At 35.2% G+C, this 20,732-nt stretch overlaps 7 protein-coding genes across 7 annotated transcripts; 4 read left to right on the top strand and 3 right to left on the bottom strand. All coding sequences in view use genetic code 12, as the record gives it.

Moving 5' to 3' along the window:
* Positions 1-335: 335 nt before the first annotated feature.
* TAL1 (sedoheptulose-7-phosphate:D-glyceraldehyde-3-phosphate transaldolase) lies at positions 336-1,307 on the bottom strand (the record flags this gene model as incomplete). Its single annotated transcript, XM_049407690.1, has 1 exon — positions 336-1,307. The coding sequence occupies one exon, from the start codon at positions 1,305-1,307 to the stop codon at positions 336-338; it is 972 nt and encodes a 323-aa protein (XP_049262900.1).
* A 1,192-nt stretch (positions 1,308-2,499) lies between these two features.
* Positions 2,500-3,396, top strand: J8A68_003796 (uncharacterized protein; the record flags this gene model as incomplete). The annotated part of the gene is made up of 1 exon (XM_049407689.1): positions 2,500-3,396. One exon carries the CDS (start codon positions 2,500-2,502, stop codon positions 3,394-3,396), a length of 897 nt encoding a protein of 298 aa, XP_049262899.1.
* A 323-nt stretch (positions 3,397-3,719) lies between these two features.
* Positions 3,720-9,065, top strand: J8A68_003795 (uncharacterized protein; the record flags this gene model as incomplete). Its single annotated transcript, XM_049407688.1, has 1 exon — positions 3,720-9,065. The coding sequence occupies one exon, from the start codon at positions 3,720-3,722 to the stop codon at positions 9,063-9,065; it is 5,346 nt and encodes a 1,781-aa protein (XP_049262898.1).
* A 69-nt stretch (positions 9,066-9,134) lies between these two features.
* J8A68_003794 (uncharacterized protein) lies at positions 9,135-11,342 on the bottom strand (the record flags this gene model as incomplete). The annotated part of the gene is made up of 1 exon (XM_049407685.1): positions 9,135-11,342. The coding sequence occupies one exon, from the start codon at positions 11,340-11,342 to the stop codon at positions 9,135-9,137; it is 2,208 nt and encodes a 735-aa protein (XP_049262897.1).
* Positions 11,343-12,262: 920 nt separating this feature from the next.
* On the top strand, positions 12,263-15,976 carry SMC1 (cohesin subunit; the record flags this gene model as incomplete). Its single annotated transcript, XM_049407684.1, has 1 exon — positions 12,263-15,976. One exon carries the CDS (start codon positions 12,263-12,265, stop codon positions 15,974-15,976), a length of 3,714 nt encoding a protein of 1,237 aa, XP_049262896.1.
* A 114-nt stretch (positions 15,977-16,090) lies between these two features.
* SGD1 (Sgd1p) lies at positions 16,091-19,126 on the bottom strand (the record flags this gene model as incomplete). Its single annotated transcript, XM_049407683.1, has 1 exon — positions 16,091-19,126. One exon carries the CDS (start codon positions 19,124-19,126, stop codon positions 16,091-16,093), a length of 3,036 nt encoding a protein of 1,011 aa, XP_049262895.1.
* A 505-nt stretch (positions 19,127-19,631) lies between these two features.
* Positions 19,632-20,729, top strand: J8A68_003791 (uncharacterized protein; the record flags this gene model as incomplete). The annotated part of the gene is made up of 1 exon (XM_049407682.1): positions 19,632-20,729. The coding sequence occupies one exon, from the start codon at positions 19,632-19,634 to the stop codon at positions 20,727-20,729; it is 1,098 nt and encodes a 365-aa protein (XP_049262894.1).
* Positions 20,730-20,732: the final 3 nt, after the last annotated feature.

The raw sequence follows: 20,732 nt of genomic DNA, 5'->3' as shown, positions 1-20,732 counted from the left end.
TCAATTGCTTGTTGGGTCTGATTCTAGAAATACAAGGGTTACTGTCCCGACAATTTGAGTCTCGGAGATGTGCGATGCGAAGAATAAAAAACAAAGCCATTGCTCCGCTACCGGTCTCGTGGCTTGCTCGAGACAGATCAAACAAAAAAGAAACTTGAGTATCACGTCAATTTGTCAGCAACAGCTAACATTATTTATTAAACACCGAGTCCCTGGCAATGGTGTGGAGAATTTAACGATAATTAAGTTTTGTATTAAAAAAGAAATGACAAATAGAGAATTAAAATATTTTATATATGTGTATATGTTCAAGAAATGGAGAAACGTGTGCTAGTTTAGAATCTCTTTTCTAATTGTTCTAATAAGATAACAGCATCTTTACCGAAAGCTCTAATACCTTGAGATAATTTTTCAGTAGCCATAGCATCTTCGTTTAAAGCGAATCTGAAAGCAGCTTCATCATCAACAAAAGTAACCTTTTCAACAGTATCAGCCTTGGCAGATTCAGCATTTAATTTAGCTGGGACTGGTTCTTCAGAGTTGTATAATTCTTCTAATAATTTTGGAGCAACAGTTAAGAAATCACAACCAGCTAAAGCCTTAATTTCACCAGTGTTTCTGAAAGAAGCACCCATGACAATGGTCTTGTAACCGTATTTCTTGTAGTAGTTGTAGATAGCTCTGACGGAAATGACACCTGGATCAGTTTCAGCAGTGTAAGTTTCACCAGTAGAAGCCTTGTACCAATCTAAGATTCTACCAACGAATGGGGAGATTAAAGTGACACCAGCTTCAGCACAAGCAACAGCTTGAGCAAAAGAGAATAATAAAGTTAAGTTACAGTGAATACCGTATTTAGCTTCTAATTCTCTAGCAGCTTGAATACCTTCCCAAGTGGAAGCAATCTTAATTAAGATTCTATCCTTGTCAATACCTTGAGTCTTGTATAATTCAATTAATTCTAAAGCCTTCTTGATAGTAGCTTCCTTATCAAAAGATAATCTAGCATCAACTTCAGTAGAAACTCTACCTGGAACAATTTGTAAAATATTCTTACCAAATTCAATTAATAATCTATCAAGAGCAATTTCAGCCTTTTCCTTTGGAGTAGTACCTTTGTCTTTAGCGTATTCAATAGCAACGTCAATGACTTTAGCATATTCTGGCTTCTTAGAAGCGGCTAAGATTAAAGATGGGTTGGTGGTAGCATCTTGTGGAGTGTACTTGGCAATTTGTTCGAATTCACCAGTATCGGTAACAATAACAGTACCGGTGGCTTTTAATTGTTCTAAGGAGTTGGAAGACATTGTAATTATATGATGATGATTAAAAGAGAAGAAAGAAGAAATCAAGAAAGAATTGAAATTTTCAATTAGAGAGAAAATTGACAGATATTTATAATTTTATTTTTCGTTGATTGATTGCCTGGGGGACATACACTGGTGGGAGGGGGGACCCACACACTTTAAAAAAAAAAGGAACTGAAAAATTTCTTTTAGCAATAAAACAAAGAAACGCGGAAAAAAATAAAATAAAAAACCGTAAAAAATAATTTTTGCTTAGTTAAATAGAAAAAAAAACGTTGAGCAGTTTGAGTCAATTCCGATAAAACGACATTTCCTTCAATGTCGTTTCTTTTTCTTACATAAACATTATGAAAATAGAACCCTGGTTTCGTCATATTACGGAAATGTTACTAAATGCCAGTAATAACGTCATCGGTGATGACAACAAACATAGATTTTTCTAATATCTTAAACAACACCGACTTGCTTAGTAATTAGCTTGTGGCAAAGTGTCAGTTTTTTTCCAGGGTGACCAATAATTAACCGTTTTCTTTGTGTTCGGTTTTTCCAGGACGTTTCTGAGGTTTTTTTTTTCTTTTATTTTTAAATTGAATTCGGAAGGTCCAACGCAATTGTTTTATTCTCACACATTTTACATAGTAAACTACCTTCTCCAAGTTTTATAAAATGAAATCACAAAATTATACACGCCTTATTATGTAACATAAAAGCATGACGTAGAATTTTATATTACTCTTTTTGCAAAATGTGGGATTAAGATGTAATTTGGCTGGTAAGTATGCACTTACAGTACTTAAAATAGATAAAGAACAACAATCCCCCACTATTTAATATGCTGTTAAATGGAATATGCGCATATAAAGGTTTCAAAATTTTCGAGGATATTCCTTTAAATTGCTTGCAATCATATATTTTTAAGGGGGGGCCAGCCATGGAATAAGCAAGCAAACAATATTCATCTGATATAGTTTTTTTATTAGGACCCTTGCGAATCGGAAAAGATTACCCGGAAAACCGTTTTGGATCTTGAATCTGGTAAAGGTCGTGTGTCATTCAATGGAACCAAAATCTTAAAATATTCCCCGAACAGCCGCAATTTAATGACTAACAATTTATGTAAATCATCTGGAATTTGAAGGCAAACGATTCGGGATAAACTTAACTTTTCTTTCCATTCTCAAAGTAATAGACCATGCCGCTTGTTAAAAGACTATTCATAAAAGCTAGTGATAATTATGAAAAAGGGTTTCGAATTGTGCCTATCAATTCAATGGAACCAATTGAAATTGAATCTTCGATCGGAAAGTTTAAAGTTATTCTAAATATTAGAAACTTTGATGGGTCGAAACCCCATCTTTCAAATAGTTCATATAATTTGCATGATGAGTTGTTGCTAAATGGTGAGAAGCGTATATCAAATACTCCGAGAGCGGTACCACCGGAGAATGAATTGCATATTCCAAACTTACGGTTAATTATAGAGTTTATTCCTAATCAGAATATCAATGGAGGTGAGTTGATATTTGGTAATGATTTCACATATCCCATTAGGGATTATGTACCAACAAGCGTGTTGAATACCGGATTGAAATTATTCACGTGGCTAGTTACTGATTCTATAAAAGGTGAGGTAAGTAATGATAAACCTTATATTTATGGAATGGCCGTAAATGGATTCACATATATGGGGATTGATAATTTTAACCAAATACCATTAGTTATAAATAATAAAAAGAGACCAATAAATTGTCAAGAAAATTTAGTAGAACAAGATAAACGAATTCCCCAGGATTCAAAGGGAAGAATTAAATATTTTGGAAGTATGCAAACATGTAAAAGTTTCACGTTCAGAGCAGGTATTCCATATACTTTACAATTTGATACTGATTATATGAAATTAGCTGATTCAAGATATGCCGTTTCAATACCTAAATTTGATTTTGATGTAACTGGATATGCTAATGAGAAGTTCAATAACTTTAATTGGACTATTAAGAAAGGTGGACTTCAATCAGTAGATGAAGGTATACCCGGTTTAATTATTAATTTTGCATTATTAGATGAAGAAGAAGAAAGAGAAGAAACTTGAATGCAAAAATTGTTGCAACTGCAATTTTTTTTTCTTGTGTCTCTGTATCTTTGTATATATAGAATTTTGTGTAATATTGATCATGAATACACGACCCTACTTAATTGCCCATCAACAAAAAAAGTAAACAAAACTATTAGTATGTAAAAAAAAAAAGCAGTCACAACAAATCACACTTTCATTTTTTTTACAACCCTAAACCCCCTTAAGTCTTTCTTTATCTTTCTTACACTCCACAAAATTTGCAACCAAAACATTAAACAGACGATTTAGCAACCAATCAGTATTTCCACCTAACAACAAATAGACATACAGTATAAATTATGTCAGACAATAACAAGACTGACAATGATAATATAAACAACAATTCAGATGAGGATAACTTAAGTCATACTATAACATATTCATTAGAATCATTAAATAGACAGCATTATCAAGAAGATCACTCACAACAGTCCCAACCTGAACATATACAGGGTTCAGATAGACCGATAAGCAGGGCATTACATCAGCTGGAATTGGAAAATGCTATAGGAAATGTATTTGATCAATTTGATTTTCAAAGTATAAGCAATCATACTGGATTTGAAGAGGGAAATAATAATGATGATGATACTAATATACGACACAATGAACAGCAAGGACACCAACCGGAAGAGTCGGAGACTAGTGATGATCGAATGGATGTGGATGAGGTGGAGCATAATAAAGAAGGTGAAGATAATGATGATGATGATGATATGGATTTAGATGATGCCATTGGGGATGCATTCAATGATGTTTTCAACCAAACTGAAGCTGATACAATTGAAGATAGTAATGTTCAAAGCAGAGACACAGATACATCTCAAATACAACAAGAAAGCAGTGAAGATAGGCAAGCCTCAGAAAAGGAACATTCAGAACACCTCGAGGATGACTTGGAGGGTGCAATAGGAGATGCATTCGGAGAGGTTTTCAACCAAGCAACAACTCATCAGAATCGCAATATTGAAGATAATAAGGAGGATAACAGTGATATTGCATCAAAACCATCAGATACTGTCGTATCTGAAAATAATGACACAACAATAGCGAAAGAATTATCATCGACAATACCGTCTAAAGAGAATCACAGAGATAATGAATTGGAGGATGCAATAGGAGAAGCACTAGGAGATGTTTTCAACCATGAAGTAGAAGTAAGCAAGGAAAGTCATGGGCACATACCGTCAACCAAAGAGAAATCGGAAGATGAATTGGAAGATGCAATTGGAGATGCTTTCAATGAAGCCATACAACCTGAAAGTCAAGGAAATGAGAACAAAGAGGTACAGGCAGATGTTCAAGCTAGTAAACTGGAACCGGAAGATAATCTTGAAGACGCAATCGGTGAAGCTTTCAGTAATGTGTTTCAACAAGTGGAGTCAACAAGTAAAGACATCAGTGCCGACAAGGCTGAAAAACAAAAAACGGATGAAAACCTAGAAGATGCAATTGGTGAAGCTTTTAACAATGTTTTTGTTCAAGAAGAAGCAGTAAACAAAGAAGTGCAACAAAAGGAAAATGAACAACTACAGTCTAACGAACCCGTGCAGGAAGGAATCATTGAAGATAAGAATGTAGATACTGTTAACAATGTTATGAAGCAACTGAATGCTGAAGAAGATGTCGGAGAGAAGGATGAATCACAGCAACCTGGAACAGAACAATCAGAAGAGAACCTAGAAGATGCAATAGGTGAAGCATTTAATAATGTTTTTGAACAACAAAAACAAGATGATGAAAATAAGTCAGAACAAGAAAAAGATGTGATACCGTCTACTCAAGAGAAATCGGAAGAAAACCTAGAAGATGCAATCGGCGAAGCTTTCAATAATGTTTTTAATAAGGAATCAATTGAAAGTAACCAGTCACATAATGAGCCTGTCTCCGAAGCAGAAAAAGAAGAGAGCTTGAATGATGCAATTGGGGATGCGTTTACAGAAGTTTTGCAAAAACAACAATCAGATACAGTTAAGGAGAACGACAAAGTTGTCGAGAATCGCGAGGATCTACTAGCAAAACCGGAAGAAGAAGATGAAGATAATTTAGAAGATGCAATTGGTGATGCATTTAAGAATATTTTTGGGAAACTGACAGAGAATCTAACTGAAAGTAAAGAAGATGTGGCAAGAGAAGTAGTTCAAGAAACCACAATTATAGAGAAGGAAACTGAAGAACCGACCGCCAGTCATGAAGAGGAACAAGATATTTTAGAATCGTCTATTGGCGACGCTCTCAAGTCTTCATTTGAACAAAAAGTGGTTGAAGCTGTATCGGCTGCAAATAAAGACGTGACAGCTAGTGATAATTCTCAACTCGAAACTGAAGCCAGTCTAGAAGGTGCTATTGACGATGCCTTCAAGAATGCTTTTGCAAAAGAAGTACCTGCCACCGAAGTTCCAGAGAAAGAAGAGATCAAAGAACCAGAGGATGAGTTATCTGAAGCAATTGGAAGTGCGTTGTCGGATTTAATTCAAAAAGGAGATATGGAACCTACAAAAGGAATGGAAGTAGAAACCCAAACAACTCAAAAGGATGCCACAGAAGAGGATCTAGATGAAGCTATCGGCAATGCTTTTGAAAACTTATTGGCAAGTGAAAGAACCAAAACAACACAGACCGACAAAAAACTCGAACCAACTCAGCATGATGATGATATGGATTTAGAAGATGCAATCGGAGATGCATTCAAGAGTATTTTGCCACCTGAACCAGAGAAAACACAAGTTATTGAAAGAGAGAAGTCCTTACCACTCCCAGCAGAAGAAGTTGATAACGAATTAGAGAATGCGATTGGAGATGCATTTAAGTCTATATCTGGATTAGTACAAGAAAAGAAATCACAAGGAGTGGATGACGAAGAATTGGACCAGATGATATCGGCATCATTTCAACAAGTATTTGGGGGCTCATCAAATCAGGGACCAGTCTCAGGTTCGATCAACAAAGATCAGGAAGATATACAAATGGAAGGTGCAATTGCTGAAGCATTCATGTCTGCCATGCAAACATCAACGAAAGCTCATGAAAAATCTAGACCACAACCGCAACGACCTAAGGTTTCTGCTAAGACGTTAGCAGCACAGGCTGCTGCTGCGAAAGCAATAAGAGATAATGCGATTCATAATTTGGCTGTTAAAATATCTCATCAAGTGCAGGATCATTTGAATGACGATAAAGCATTTGCTCCATTGCCTTTTGTTTCTGGTTTGCCACAAATAGATGAAGGTGTCTTGGATTATTTTCAGAATGAAGCAAACAAAGAGAATGATAAACCATCCAGTTCTGCCAATGCCAATGTGCCAAGTAATTCTCAACTTCAGGCGGCTATTACAAGTGCTGTGAAAACTGCTATAGATGCTGTATCTGCACCACAAGGAAGAAGACCAAGTACGCAAGATAATACAGTTGCTGATGTGGAACAATTGCAAATGAATGATATTCTTCAAAATGCATTTAAAATGGCTTTGGAAAATCCACAAGAATTGATTTCTGATTTAGAAATAGATAGTTCAATCAAAACCGTGCTCCCGCCAGTTCAACCACCGCAACTTCCTCCTGCAGTTTCCAAGCCTAGTTTACCAAAGCTGAAAGTTTCAAAAGCAAAAGCAGGAATCAAGCCACCGATTAGATTTCAAAAGCCCGTTGAATCTATGTCGACTAAGAAAGCTACTACTCCAGAACCAGTGTCTACATTGGGCAGTCAAGTTTCAAGCACGATATCCAATTTGCAACAATCATTGAAGCGTCCAACTGCGTCCATCAGGCCATCGAAGATAGGAAGGTTACCAGCTGCCGAGAGACCAAAACCACAGAAAAAGAAAGATCTTTCAATAGCAAGCTCGTTGGCAATCCAACGATCTCTTATATCAGGACCGAGGAAGGATTATTCAGCTATTGAATCGATGGAGGATGCAGTGAAATCAGATAGAACATCAAGATTTTCCAAGCCATTAAGTTCACAAATTTCTAGCGTTATTCAATCATTGACTTCAAGAATCAGTAGTGGGGAAATTTCAGATACTAGTATTCTTACTGCAATCAGAGAGATGACTGATGCTTTATCATCTGGTGGGAATTTATCTTCATTTTTACATAAACCTATGGTCGCGGAAGAAATTATAAGTGGTTATAAAGCTGAAAAGGATAGAAATTCAATGGTTCATACTTTGAGTTTGGCGAAGAAGTTTGTTGATTCTCAACCAAAGAATAATTTGGAGAATGTGAAAGCATCAACTATGATCGAAGATGCATTAGAGCAATTCAAGAGATATACCACGGTAGATCAAATACAGTCCGAGGCTCCCAAAGAATCAAGCTCGCTGTCAACATCTCAACCGGGTGAACAGTCACAGGTAAATACAAACAAGACATTCATTGAGAAACAGAAAGTCACATTATCAGCAACACAATCAGATTTTATATCATCCATTACCAATTCTGTTATTGAAACAATTGTGAAGTATTCTCCAGAGTCAAGATTTAGTTCTGAAACTTTGGCAGCAGTAGCAAGACTTAAAGCTCAAGCTCAGACTCCCGAACATATGAAGAAGCTTAGATTTGAAAATCGTGAACGTAAACAGAAATGGAGAGAAGAAAATCAAGAAAGAAATAAAGATAATGACTTGAGACAGCGTGTATTGAAAAAAGCAACAGCTATATTTGGAGAGATAGATTCTCCTGAAAAGGCAGCCTGGGCGGAGCGGGAATTTGAAATGAGGAAGCAGAAACGTATTGATCGTCAAAAGAAGGAAGAGAAAGAGAAACATGAACAAGATGCAAAGCCAACAAAATCAACTCCAATTGAAGACGAACCAGAAACAAAAACAATCAGTGAAGATGAAGAAGAGAAAAATAGGATAAAGGATACAGATACGATAGCTCAAGATCCGGCATTTTTTAAACCCATAAATGATCTTTTCCATATTTTCTCGGGTTCTAGAATAGCCGATGATTCGCAAGCTATGCTTGTAGCCACAGCTGCTGCTACTTCTACTGCTGCTTCATTATATTGGCAAAATCACCGTGAGGCTGGTTTCAGGCTGGTGGATTCAGCTATTACTACCGTATTAAGACGATTGATGGATGATTTGAACAAGAAGGGTAGCTTCAAATATACCAAAACTAGGATTCCTCTCAAGAAAGCTACTCCACCTTCGTCACCTGCTGAGGATATTATGAAGAGATATTCATTGCTGAGTTCATTTTATGACCTAGATATTAAAGATAAACGTGCTGCTGATAATGTTTTAGGTGGTGATTATAAGAGATATAAAACTACTGAAGAAATGGAGCGTGAATCCAGGGCGAGAATTGCTGCAAGTTATGATCAAATTAGAAATTCTATGGTTGGTCCAAGAACAAGTTGGGGATCTTTGAATTCATTAAAGATGCCACAATACAAAAAGGCAACAACTGAAAAGTTCGCTGAACCCGAGGAGAAATCTCCTATGAAAGTGCCTAAAGAATCTCCATTTATATCGAATAAAGTACCACTTAGTACCAATACTGTGAATCAGCAACAAACTAGTGGTTCTGGTTTGAGAAAGCCTGGAAGTTTTCAGAAACCAGATGCTAAGAATGAGAAACCTAGAGGTACTAGTTTAGGATTCCCGAGATTATATTCAGCTTCATTTACAAATTAATGCAATTATGTAAACTTTTATTTCTTCTATTTATATAATATTATAAAACACGAACTTTTACGAAAGATGTTAAATTGGTTCAGTTTCTTTGAATAACCAATTGTAAGCTCTCCTATCGCCAATTTCTAACAATTTATCACCAAAATCAACTCTAATACTCTTATGATACTCATTTATCCAATTAATTTCAACAGTGGATAAAAGCTCAGTATCAATAAGTTTTCTACAAAAAGGAACTTTTGTCAAATATTCAAATCCCAAGAAATTATCTCCATTCCTGGTCTTTCCCACACTATCATCACATTCAATCACCATAAGCTCACTCTCAATCCTAATACCCAACTCACCATCCACATAAAACCCCGGCTCATCCGACAAGATCGCCCCCGGACGATATAAATCCAACAGATTGGGTCCTCCCGCGGTAGTCAGGATATATAATGGCCCTTCATGAACATTTCCAAACGCACCAACACCATGTCCTGTCCCATGGTTGAAATCAAGACCTTCGTTCCAAAGTGGTTGTCGAGAATATGAGTCCAATACTGTACCGGTCTTATTCAGATTTGGTGGGAATTTTGCCATTGCGACTCCGAGATGGCCCTTAAGTACAAGAGTGTAGAATTTTTTATATCTCTGAGTAACACTCTTGGGATCAAACATGTAAGACCTGGTGATATCGGTTGTTCCCTCTAAGAATTGGGAACCTGAGTCGATTAAATAGATTTTCTGGGGGTCGATGATTGAATTTTCCTCTTTGGTAGGGGCATAATGAATTATGGCGGCGTTTGGGCCGGTCGAAGATATGGTTTCATAAGAGAGACCTTTGAAATTGGGTAAGGTTTCCCTAATTGAGAAGATCTTGCAAGCAGCATCATATTCAGATATTTCGGCCTGTTTGTGGATTAATTCATGCTCTAACCAGGATGAAAAGACAATGAATGCTAATGAATCTTTATATTGGGCGATCTTGGCGTTGAATGATTCGGTCTTGTTTTTGAAGATCTTTAAGTTGGAGATGATTGATTCGTAGATGATTTTCCGCTTGCTGTATGATTCTGGGATAGAATCGTATAAGGCGTACGTTGTTGATGCTTTAGTAGGTAAGATGATTGTAAGGTTCTGGTCGTGGATGGTTGACTTCAATTGAGATGCATCGTGGTAGAAATCTTCATAGTCTTTGATCCGCAATCCTTCAATGCTAGCTAAGTAATCATGAATGTCTTGGTTCCCCTTATCAATCTTGTTTTGGTTGATATAGAGGATTACAGCATTAAAGGTAATCATAGCGTATGAAAAGAATGCTGGATTGAATGGGATATCTGTATCTGCTCTCAAATTGAATAGCCAGGCGACGCTATCCAAATCAGTCACCAAGTAGTGGGTACCTGCACGCTTCTTCATTATTGCCCTTACCCTTTGCACTTTCTCATTTGTATGTTCTCCACTATATTTAAGTGGTAAATGATACACGGGATCTAAAGATCTACTTGGTTTTTCATCTCCCCACACTTCGTCTACTAAATTAACCGAGATCAAGGGCTTGAAGTCAAATTTGTTCAAATAATGTAATACTCGGGATTGTTTGAAATATTCACCAATTGGTAAACTTAACACTCTTGGATCGCAAGAAATTACTTTGCTGAATGGATTATGAATAGCACTATCTATTGCATATTTGGTCCAAGTAGGATACTCGGGCAACCCCTGTTTTAATAACTTCCAATACCTGAGATCTAATTGCTTTTCTGCTTGTAAGAAGTATCTTCCATCTGTTGACAATGCGGCTTCACCATCTAAAGTATCACCATTAGTCAAAGTAACAACTGCGATACCTGCACTTCCTGTGAAACCAGAAATATATTCTCTTCTCTTATCGGCCAATGCTGTATATTCGGAATGATGTTCATCTTCTGAAGGAATGATATAGACTCCAATATTATGCCTTTTCATTAACTTTCTTAATTCAATTAACCTTTGATGTTGCGAAAGTGTATATTGGGGTAAGACAATTGCAGTAGGACCAACCGTATAGGGTAAATCTGGTAAAGACGCTTCATCATCTGAATAGTCAATGATTTCTTCTCCAGATTCGTTAGATAAATGTTTTGTTAATTTTGGAAAGCATTGAAAGGTTGATGAAATAAGGGAACTGAATGTGGGGCATATTGTGTTTGTCGAGATTTCGCTATCATTTTCCTCATCGCTGTCATTGTATCTCTTATGCTTTGATTTATGTTTTAATAATGGTTGTTTCTCGGAATATGAAGAACACATAATTTACTGTTGTCTAATGTATGAATATGTAATTGGGAGTTCTTAAGTGGTAATTGAGATCTCTCCCAGATCTTATAATTTATAAATGAATCCCGAAAAAGTTTAAAAAGGGTTTTGTTGCCCCCAAATCCTATTTTTTTTTTTCTATTTTTTTGCAAGTGACTCAATCCCCGAAAGTGGGTGGGGGGCGACACCGAGCTACATTTTTTTTTTTTGTTAGTGCATTATGTGCCACCATTCTTATCGCCCCTCCTTTCTATTTTTGTGATTTTTTTTTTATTATGCGCTTAGACAGTTCTCGGTTATGGAAGTCCGATAAATTAGAATCTTGGTAGCGCTGGATTATCATCAATTTTAACATTAGAAAACAACACGTAACACTTCATAACTAACTGTGTGAGATATTCTTTCCAATTTTTTTTACCAAATCGTAAGCGTCTCACTTACCTAACTTTGGGAATACTCTGCATTAGTTGTAGATTCCTGAATTGCTTTACAGCAGTAAACAAATCGTTGCCACGTTTCTTGCATTTGGCAGATTTGAATTGTGAACAGCGTCGCATTAGCTTTGCGAATTTCTCAACTAGGGACAACCATCTTTAATAATGCTTCTAGCTCAGCTTTTTCGAAGCTAAAACGTGTTTCTTTTCTGGACAAACCCATTATCTGCCTGCTAGGTTAGTTTAGTTACTACGTCGAGGAATAAATAAACAGAAATTTGTTTCCGTGTCCCATTTTGGAAATTTCCCATCGAGCCGCACAACGCGTCTTGATTTTCAAATTTTTACGTGTAAAATCTGAATTCTAAACCAAACCAAATTAGAAATAAAAACAAAAAAAACTGACAACCAATTTTTCAATAATAAGTTTTTACAACCAACTCCAAATACAAAGCTACACTACAGAAGACAAATTCAAATATGGGAAGACTAATAGGATTGGAGTTATATAATTTCAAATCATACAGAGGTAAAGCTGTTATTGGATTTGGTGATTCATTCTTTACATCAATCATTGGTCCTAATGGTGCTGGTAAATCAAATATGATGGACGCGATTTCTTTCGTTCTTGGTGTCCAATCATCCCATTTACGATCTCAGAACTTGAGAGATTTAATATATCGTGGTAGAAGAGAAAATATGCCTGATAATACTGTTGATAGCATTGATCAAGACCCTACTAATGCTTATGTCATGGCCACATATGCAAAATCAAATGGAGAGATATTAAAACTTAAAAGAAGTATCACTGCTAGTGGACATAGTGATTATCAAATTAATGGAAGATCTGTAACTGTATTGAATTATACAATGGTATTAAAACAAGAAAATATTTTGATTAAAGCAAGAAACTTTTTGGTTTTCCAAGGAGACGTTGAACAAATTGCTTCTCAATCTCCCAAAGAGTTAACGAAATTAATCGAACATGTTAGTGGATCTAATGAATATGTTAAAGAATTCGAACAATTAAAAGAACAATCAGAAAAAGCCCGTGAAGTTTCTAATTCGGTGTTTTCAAGAAAAAGAACTCTTAATTCTGAATCTAAACAATATAAAGAACAAGTTGCCGAACAAAGAGAATTTGAAGAAAAGATTGTTTTGAAAAATGAAGTTATTAAGAAGATTCATTTATACAAGTTATTCCATAATGAGAAGAAACATTACCAATTAAAGGAAGATATTAGAGCTAAGAATACCGACTTGAAGGAATTAAAGAAAGATTTAGCAACCAAAGAAAAGACTTACTCAACTCTCATGTCAGAATATTCAAAATCTATCATTGATACCAAGCAACACAAGCAAGCAATTGAGACCAATGCAGTAAAGATAGAATCCACTAAACGTGAATTGATTCCAATCGGAGCAAATAAACAGTCATTATCTACAAAAATAAACTCTCAAAAGAATAAGATTCAAGATTTAGAAAATGATTTAAAAAGACAAAAGATTCAATTGCAATCCGTTGAAAAGCAATTACGTGATGCTCAAAAACTCTTTAAAGAATTTCAAGAGAAAACTACTTCTTATGGTTCATCTCATGTTTCAGTCCAAGGTCAAAAAGAATATGAAGCCTTGAGAGCCCAGTTCCTTGCTGATAATGGATCTAAGTTAGAAGAAGAATTGTCCTTATTACTTAGTGACAAAGAAAATATTAATACTATAATAGCCAATATCAAGAATCAGAAATCCAATGCTGATAATAGAAGGAATGAACTAGAATCAATTATTAATACTGAATTGAAATCCAAGCTTTCTGACATTGCAAATGAGATTAGTGAAATTCTTGACAAAAAGAATTCCAAGGAAAAATCTAGGAATTCATTGATTCGTAAGAAAGAAGAATTCAACTTCCAAGAATTACAATTGAATACTCAATTAAGAGAAGTATTATTAAAATTGGAAGACTTATCGTCACAACAAAGAGAATCTAACAAACAGAAAAAGTTGAGAGAAAATGTATCTACTCTTAAACGATTATTACCTCAAGGAGCTATCAAAGGTTTAGTTTGTGAATTAGTTCGTCCATCCCAACAGAAATATGAATCAGCCTTACTGACATTACTTGGTAGAAATTTTGATAGTATTATTGTTTCCACCTCTGCTGTGGCTTATAAATGTATTGAAATTTTAAAGGATAGACGTGCGGGTGTTGCTACTTTTATTCCATTGGATACGGTCCAATCTGACCCAATTAATACCAATCACCTTAGATCCATAGATTCAAATGCATCACCAGGGGTAGATGTTGTTGAATATTCAGATAAGTCTTTGGAACAAGCCATTAATTATATCATCGGAAACGCTTTGGTTGTTGATAATATAGATACTGCAAGACGTATTAAATGGTCGAACAATTCTGGAACCTCATTTGGCAATAAGATTGTTACTTTGGATGGATCGGTAATTCATACTTCCGGGTTAATGACTGGTGGTCAACAAGCTCAAAGAACTGCTGCTGTATTGACATGGGATAAACAAGAATGGAATAGATTGAATGAATTGAAAGAAGATCTTGTGAATAGAGTTTCGAAATTACAAGAGGATAAACCAAAAGAATTGGAGATTAATTTATTAGCAGAAGAAATACATTCGTTGGAGGATAGATTGCCAGTATTGAGAAATCAAAAATCAAGCGTTGAAAGGGTTAATGAAGACAGAAAATCAGAAATTGCTTATCAAGAAGAATTAATTAAAGGGCTTGACTCTACTATCAATGATAAATCAAACAGTATCCTGCTCGTAGAATCTAAAATATCCAAAATTGCCGACCAAATGAAGATTTTACAAGACAAAATTTATGGCGCATTTTGCGATAAGTATGGTTTTACTAATGGTATTGAAGATTATGAGAATACTCATGGTAGCACATTGAGAATAAGAGCTAAGGAAAGAGTACAGTATACTAAAGCCATATCCGCTTTACAAAACAAACTTGAATTTGAACAAGAAAGATGCAAGGAAACTAAAGAAAGGAAAAGATCTCTCGAGAACCAAATAGTTGATTTAGAAAATGAATTGGAAGTAGTACTTGCTGAAAAGAGGAAATTGGAAGAAATATTGGATACAGCTGAAGCCGAACATGAAGTATTGAAATCTGAATTGAACCAAAAAGATAAATCATCTCAATCAAAATTGAAAACGGCCAAATCTGTCGAGTCAGATGTTCGTGAAGCCCAATCGGAAGTTTCCATTGTGAGTAAGGAAATCATTCAAATTGAAGAAATGTTATTAAAAGCTGATTCTGAAAGAGCTGATGTATTGAGAAATTGTAAGATTCAAAATATTAATTTACCTTTACAAGATGGTATTTTGGAATCGATTTCTGTTGGTGAAACTTCTGAAGATATTCTTCAAGAAATCTATAAAATTGAGATTGATTATTCTCTACTTGATGAAAGATTAAGAGAAAACTTTACTATTCAAATCCAAGGTGAACTTGAGGTATCGTTGCAAAGCACCATTGAACAACTCGAACAATTGAATCCAAACGGTAGAGCTGACGAAAGATTGCAGCAGGTTGAAGCCAGGCTTAAAGAACATGATAAAGAATATACTTTGGCAAGACAGCAGGAACGTCAAATATCTGAAAAGTTCAAAGAAGTCAAAGAGCAAAGATATAAAACGTTCATGGATGCCTTCACACATGTTTCTTCCCGTATTGACGAAATTTACAAAGAACTTACCAAATCTTCCGCTTCTCCCTTAGGTGGTTCCGCATACTTGACTTTAGAAGATGAAGAAATGCCATATACTTCCGGTATAAAGTATCATGCCATGCCACCAATGAAACGTTTCCAAGATATGGATCTTTTATCGGGGGGTGAAAAGACAATGGCTGCCTTGGCGTTATTATTCGCTATTCATTCTTATCAACCTTCACCATTCTTTGTTCTTGACGAAGTTGATGCTGCTTTGGATAATGCAAATGTCACCAAGATTGCTAATTATATTCGAAAGTATGCCGGACCAAGTTTCCAATTTATTGTTATTTCATTAAAGACTTCGCTTTTTGAAAAATCCGATGCTTTGGTAGGTATATATAGGGAACAAAGAGAAAATAGTTCAAAGACTGTTACTTTGGATTTGAGAGATTATCCCGAAGACGAAGCTCCAATTGCTGCTGGTGCTTCGTGAAGAATGCTATTTTTTGTATAATTATATCTTGTGTTATAAATTTTATGCTTTTATTTTAGTGCTTTTTATTAGATTATGTTTCTATGTAAATGTCTAATTGTATAACTAATTTGTTCATTCAGAATCCTTTAAGATTTCATCAATGATATCAAACATGGCATCTACACCCCACGCGACTCTTGCAGTTTGTTTCTTGCCGTTTATTATATCACTTGACTTGACTTTTTCTTGTAGGAAATATTGCAATCCTCGTAATAAAGTAGTTTGATCTTTAGCTTTAAGTAACCTCTCAACCAAAATTCTATCATCATATTTTTGTTCATACATTTTCGATTTCTTGGAGACACCACCACCACCAATAGCATTCTTTTGTGATTTTTTACCAATTTGATCCAAGAATGATACCAAAAGTACCTCCATAAATAAAGTAGTATCAGTAGATGCAGTCAAAAAATTGACAGTACGTAAATTATGAAGTGGCATAGTTCCCTCCGCTAATAAATATCCATAGAATCTACCCAAATTAAGAATTCTCTTTAGTTTTGTTTCTTCATCTTCATTATCAAATCCAAATCCTTCATTATCATCCTCATCATCATCATTTGATCCACCATCTAGTTCCTTCACAAGATCCCATAACATGAATTGGAACGTCTTTCTATATGAATGTGAGTCACACAATTTATTAGCAAGAATACCATAATACGGATTCCAAGTGGGTTCAATTACAGTACAATGCATGAGTACTCTCGGGATTTCTCTTTCCTGAGAACGTTTAAGTGCAAGTTTATCCAATTTTGTTACGGCGTCAATATAATCGTTTGCTGACATTATGGATATGAAAATGGCTCTTCTTATATCGGTGTTCATTCTTTGGGCTCTTGCGAGTTCCATCCAATTAGGTTCTGCTGCGTCCAAGATATCATCCATTGCCGCTTTGTTGACATCTTCTTGGCCGGTGGTAGTTGAAGAAGCGTCGGTAGAATGTCCCTTCCAAGCAGAACCAATGAGCCACCATTTCCCACGAGTTTCGATGTTGTGAATATCTTCAAGCGAGACTTGGATGGGGTCATTGAATTTATTGTTGTTTATAGTAGCCAGGAATTTCTTTAATCTGATTGAAAGTTGATGATTTGCTTCGTTTACCACTTTCATTTTGTTGTTTTTTAAGGTTGATATTGTTTCAATCAAGAATTGTGTTCTGGTTGTCATTTGATCTTTTGGTAAGTTGGAATACTTTTCATTAATCAAAAGAACGATTTCTTTCAATGCTGATGGATCATCTGATCTCATCTGATTTCCGGAATTTCTAATCAATCTTAACAATAAATCAGCATTATTTTCATTCAAGTTATTAATCAAGACTTTAATCAAATCATATAACAATTTTGACGAAACTAATTGGAATAAATAAATTGATGATAATAACGATACGATATTTGAACATTCTTTAGTCTTTGATTCTTGCTTATTGTAATCTTCAAATTTTTCAACAATAGTTTGAATAAAATGTGCTCCAAATTCAACTCCTTCCAAACGATAAAGTGCAACCACCACGCATGCATGCAAATAAACAAATGTGTCTAATAATCTTCCTTGTTGGATAATGCTGTCCAAAATAATAGACGTAATCTCTTCATTCAAAGTATGTCTAGGATGTGATAAGAACAAAGAATTTAAATCATTGACAATGGTGTTGATATTTGCTTCGGACAATTTATTGAGAGGACCTTTAATTGATTTTCTAAGAGCAATAACTTCTTCTGACACAGCATTTGATTCCATTGCCATCTTACGACGTAATGCAGGTGGGATATATCTTTGTGGAGCAGCGCCATCTTCAGACTCATTTTCTTGAGAAGTTCCTGGAGCAACATAGGGGTTTTCCTTCTGTTTAGGTTCGTCTTCACTGCCGGATTCTTCGAAATCAGATTCATCGTCGTGATCGTTGAAATCTGAAAAATTGCCTTGTTCTTCCTCTTCAACTTCTACTTCTGCATCCGATCCAAAATCAAGATCTAACCCATCCAATAAACCACCAATAATGTCGTCATCGTCAGCTTTGTTGAGTTTTGATTTCTTACCATGCTTGAGACCCAATTTTTTGGCATAGTAATCTATGTCATCTTCATCTCGTTTGAATAGCTCTTGTTCACGTAAGCTCAACGGTCTGGTGGACTTCTCCTCGGTCTTTTCTTTCTTGCTCTTCTTGGCTTCTTTTAATGCCTTCAACTTAGCTAATGGGTCTTCCTCTTCTTCGAGTTCTTCTTCAGAATCATCAAAGTCTTCCATCCCTACTTCATCGTCGTCATCTTCAAATCCTTCGAAATCATCCTCCTCTTCTTCGTCATTGGAGTCATTCTCGTGTTGGCCTTCGCTTAAGTCTGATATATCATCGTCTTGTAAATCATCTTCTCTTACTATTCTAATACCGGACAGATTATTGGAATTACTTTTCTTTTCTTTTAACTTTCGTAATGCTTCCATTGGGTCCTCCTCAGCGATATCCTCTTCATCAAACTCTTCGTCGAAGTCATTGCCTTCTTCCAAATCTTCAAAATCGTCCTCGAAATCAGATATTTCGTCGTCCTCAATATCATCTTCACAGATAATCTTGAATCCATCATCTGTCTTAGAAGCTGACTTAATTTTATTCTTACTTTCTTTTAGTTTTCTTAAAGCTTCCAACGGATCTTCTTCTTGTGATACATTCTTTTTGGATTTCTTTTCTTTAAGCCTTCTTAATGCTTCCATGGGGTCTTCATCTTTTGCAGTGGCGTTTGACTTCTTCTCTTTTAGTTTTCTTAATGCTTCCATTGGATCTTCCTTGCTTGATTTGTGTTTGCTCTTGACTTGTTGTTTATTGTTTGGGGGTTTAGTGGAGTTGCTAGATACATCCTTTTTTATTCTCTTTTGTTTCTTTAATTCTCTTTCTTGCTTTCTTTTATCCTTTCTAGTTACAAATGCATCACCTTTTCGTTTCTTAGAGGAGGATTTGTTTGATTGAAATTTTGAAAACCGATCATCGTCATCTGCGTTATTATAATCCCCTTTGGTTTCCTTCTGTCTGATTTGATCTAATAAAGAACCAGGCAATCTAATAGAATGAGGTTCTCCATCATTATCGTCTTCGTAATTCCTTCTGGCCATCTTCCAAGTACTCTCTTACTGCTTCTATTATCTCTGTTCCTCTCTGACAAGTGTATAATTTTTTTTTGGCAACACTTTTGTCTATTTGTCTGGTCTCTCAACTCATCTCATCTTCTCATTGATAGGAACTGCATAGTGTGTTATTCCTTATATACAGTACAATGTAACTTTTAAACTCTAACAGGTAGTTACACCAAATCAAGGGAATTTGAAATTTAACATGGGATACGATTTAAACTGCTGAATTATTAGCAATACTACAGAGTACGTGAGTTTACAACCTACACCTAGACGATTACTTGCACGTGTCATTTATTGCGATTGATAATTAAGAAATCAATCTCCTTTGTTTTCTCAGTTACCCATTTGCTCCTCGGTCTAATTTTGACCGTCGCGAAAATCAGAAAACCAAAAAAGCAACGATCTTTTTTAGATGACGGTTGTTGTACACAGTTTCTTAACGTTTTATAGACAAATAACAAGATAGAAACAGTACAGAAAAAGTATGAACAGATTAAACAACTTTAGCATTGGCAAATTCAAGATAGATTTGAGATTATTAGGAGATTTATTTGTATTGGCCGGGGCTGGATTATCAGTTTATTACATTTTAAATACCATAATAAATGACTATTTAGATTCTTCTAAATCGAAACAAAATGAGAAACAAGGAGCTTCAGTACTTAAGAAATTGACAGTTAGTAATCCTCATTTGAAAAATATAACATTTACCCAATATGAAAAGGCATTATTAAATTCGTTAGTTACACCTGAAGAGATATCAATAAAATTTGAAGATATTGGTGGATTAGGTAATATAATTGATGAATTAAGAGAGGCTGTTATATTACCTTTAACAGAACCAGGTTTATTTTCTGCTCATCTGAGTTTAATTCAATCTCCTAAAGGTGTGTTATTTTATGGACCACCAGGGTGTGGGAAAACCATGTTGGCAAAAGCAATTGCAAAGGAAAGTGGGGCATTCTTTTTACTGATTAGAATGTCAACCATTATGGATAAATGGTATGGAGAATCAAATAAAATAGTTGATGCAATCTTTTCTTTGGCTAATAAATTACAGCCGTGTATTATATTTATTGATGAAATAGATTCATTTTTAAGAGATAGATCTTCTAGTGATCATGAAGTAAGTGCTTTATTAAAAGCTGAATTTATGACGTTATGGGATGGTTTAAAATCAAATGGTCAAATTATGATATTAGGTGCTACTAATAGAAAAATGGATATTGATGAAGCATTTATAAGAAGAATGCCAAAAACGTTTTCAATTGATAAACCAAAGGCAGAGCAAAGAAAAGCAATCTTATCAAAAATATTGAAAGGCGCTGATTTGGATGAAAAGGATTTTAATTTGGATCAAATCGTCGAATATACTAGAGGTTATAGTGGGTCTGATTTAAGAGAAATGTGTCGAGAAGCAGCAATTTTACCAGTCAGAGAATATATTAAAGAAAATTATGATTATAAAAGTGGAAAATTAGATCGTGATGAAAATGACAACCTTCCAGTAAGACCTTTGAAAACTTCTGACTTTATAAAAATTGTACCAAGTAATGGTATCCCGGTAACAGATATGGATTAAGTC

This window comes from Hemisphaericaspora subhashii (genome assembly GCF_019202705.1).
Source record: "Hemisphaericaspora subhashii strain CBS 10753 chromosome Unknown scaffold54, whole genome shotgun sequence".
NCBI lineage: Eukaryota > Fungi > Ascomycota > Pichiomycetes > Serinales > Debaryomycetaceae > Hemisphaericaspora > Hemisphaericaspora subhashii.
This window is presented reverse-complemented; position numbering and strand designations above follow the sequence as displayed.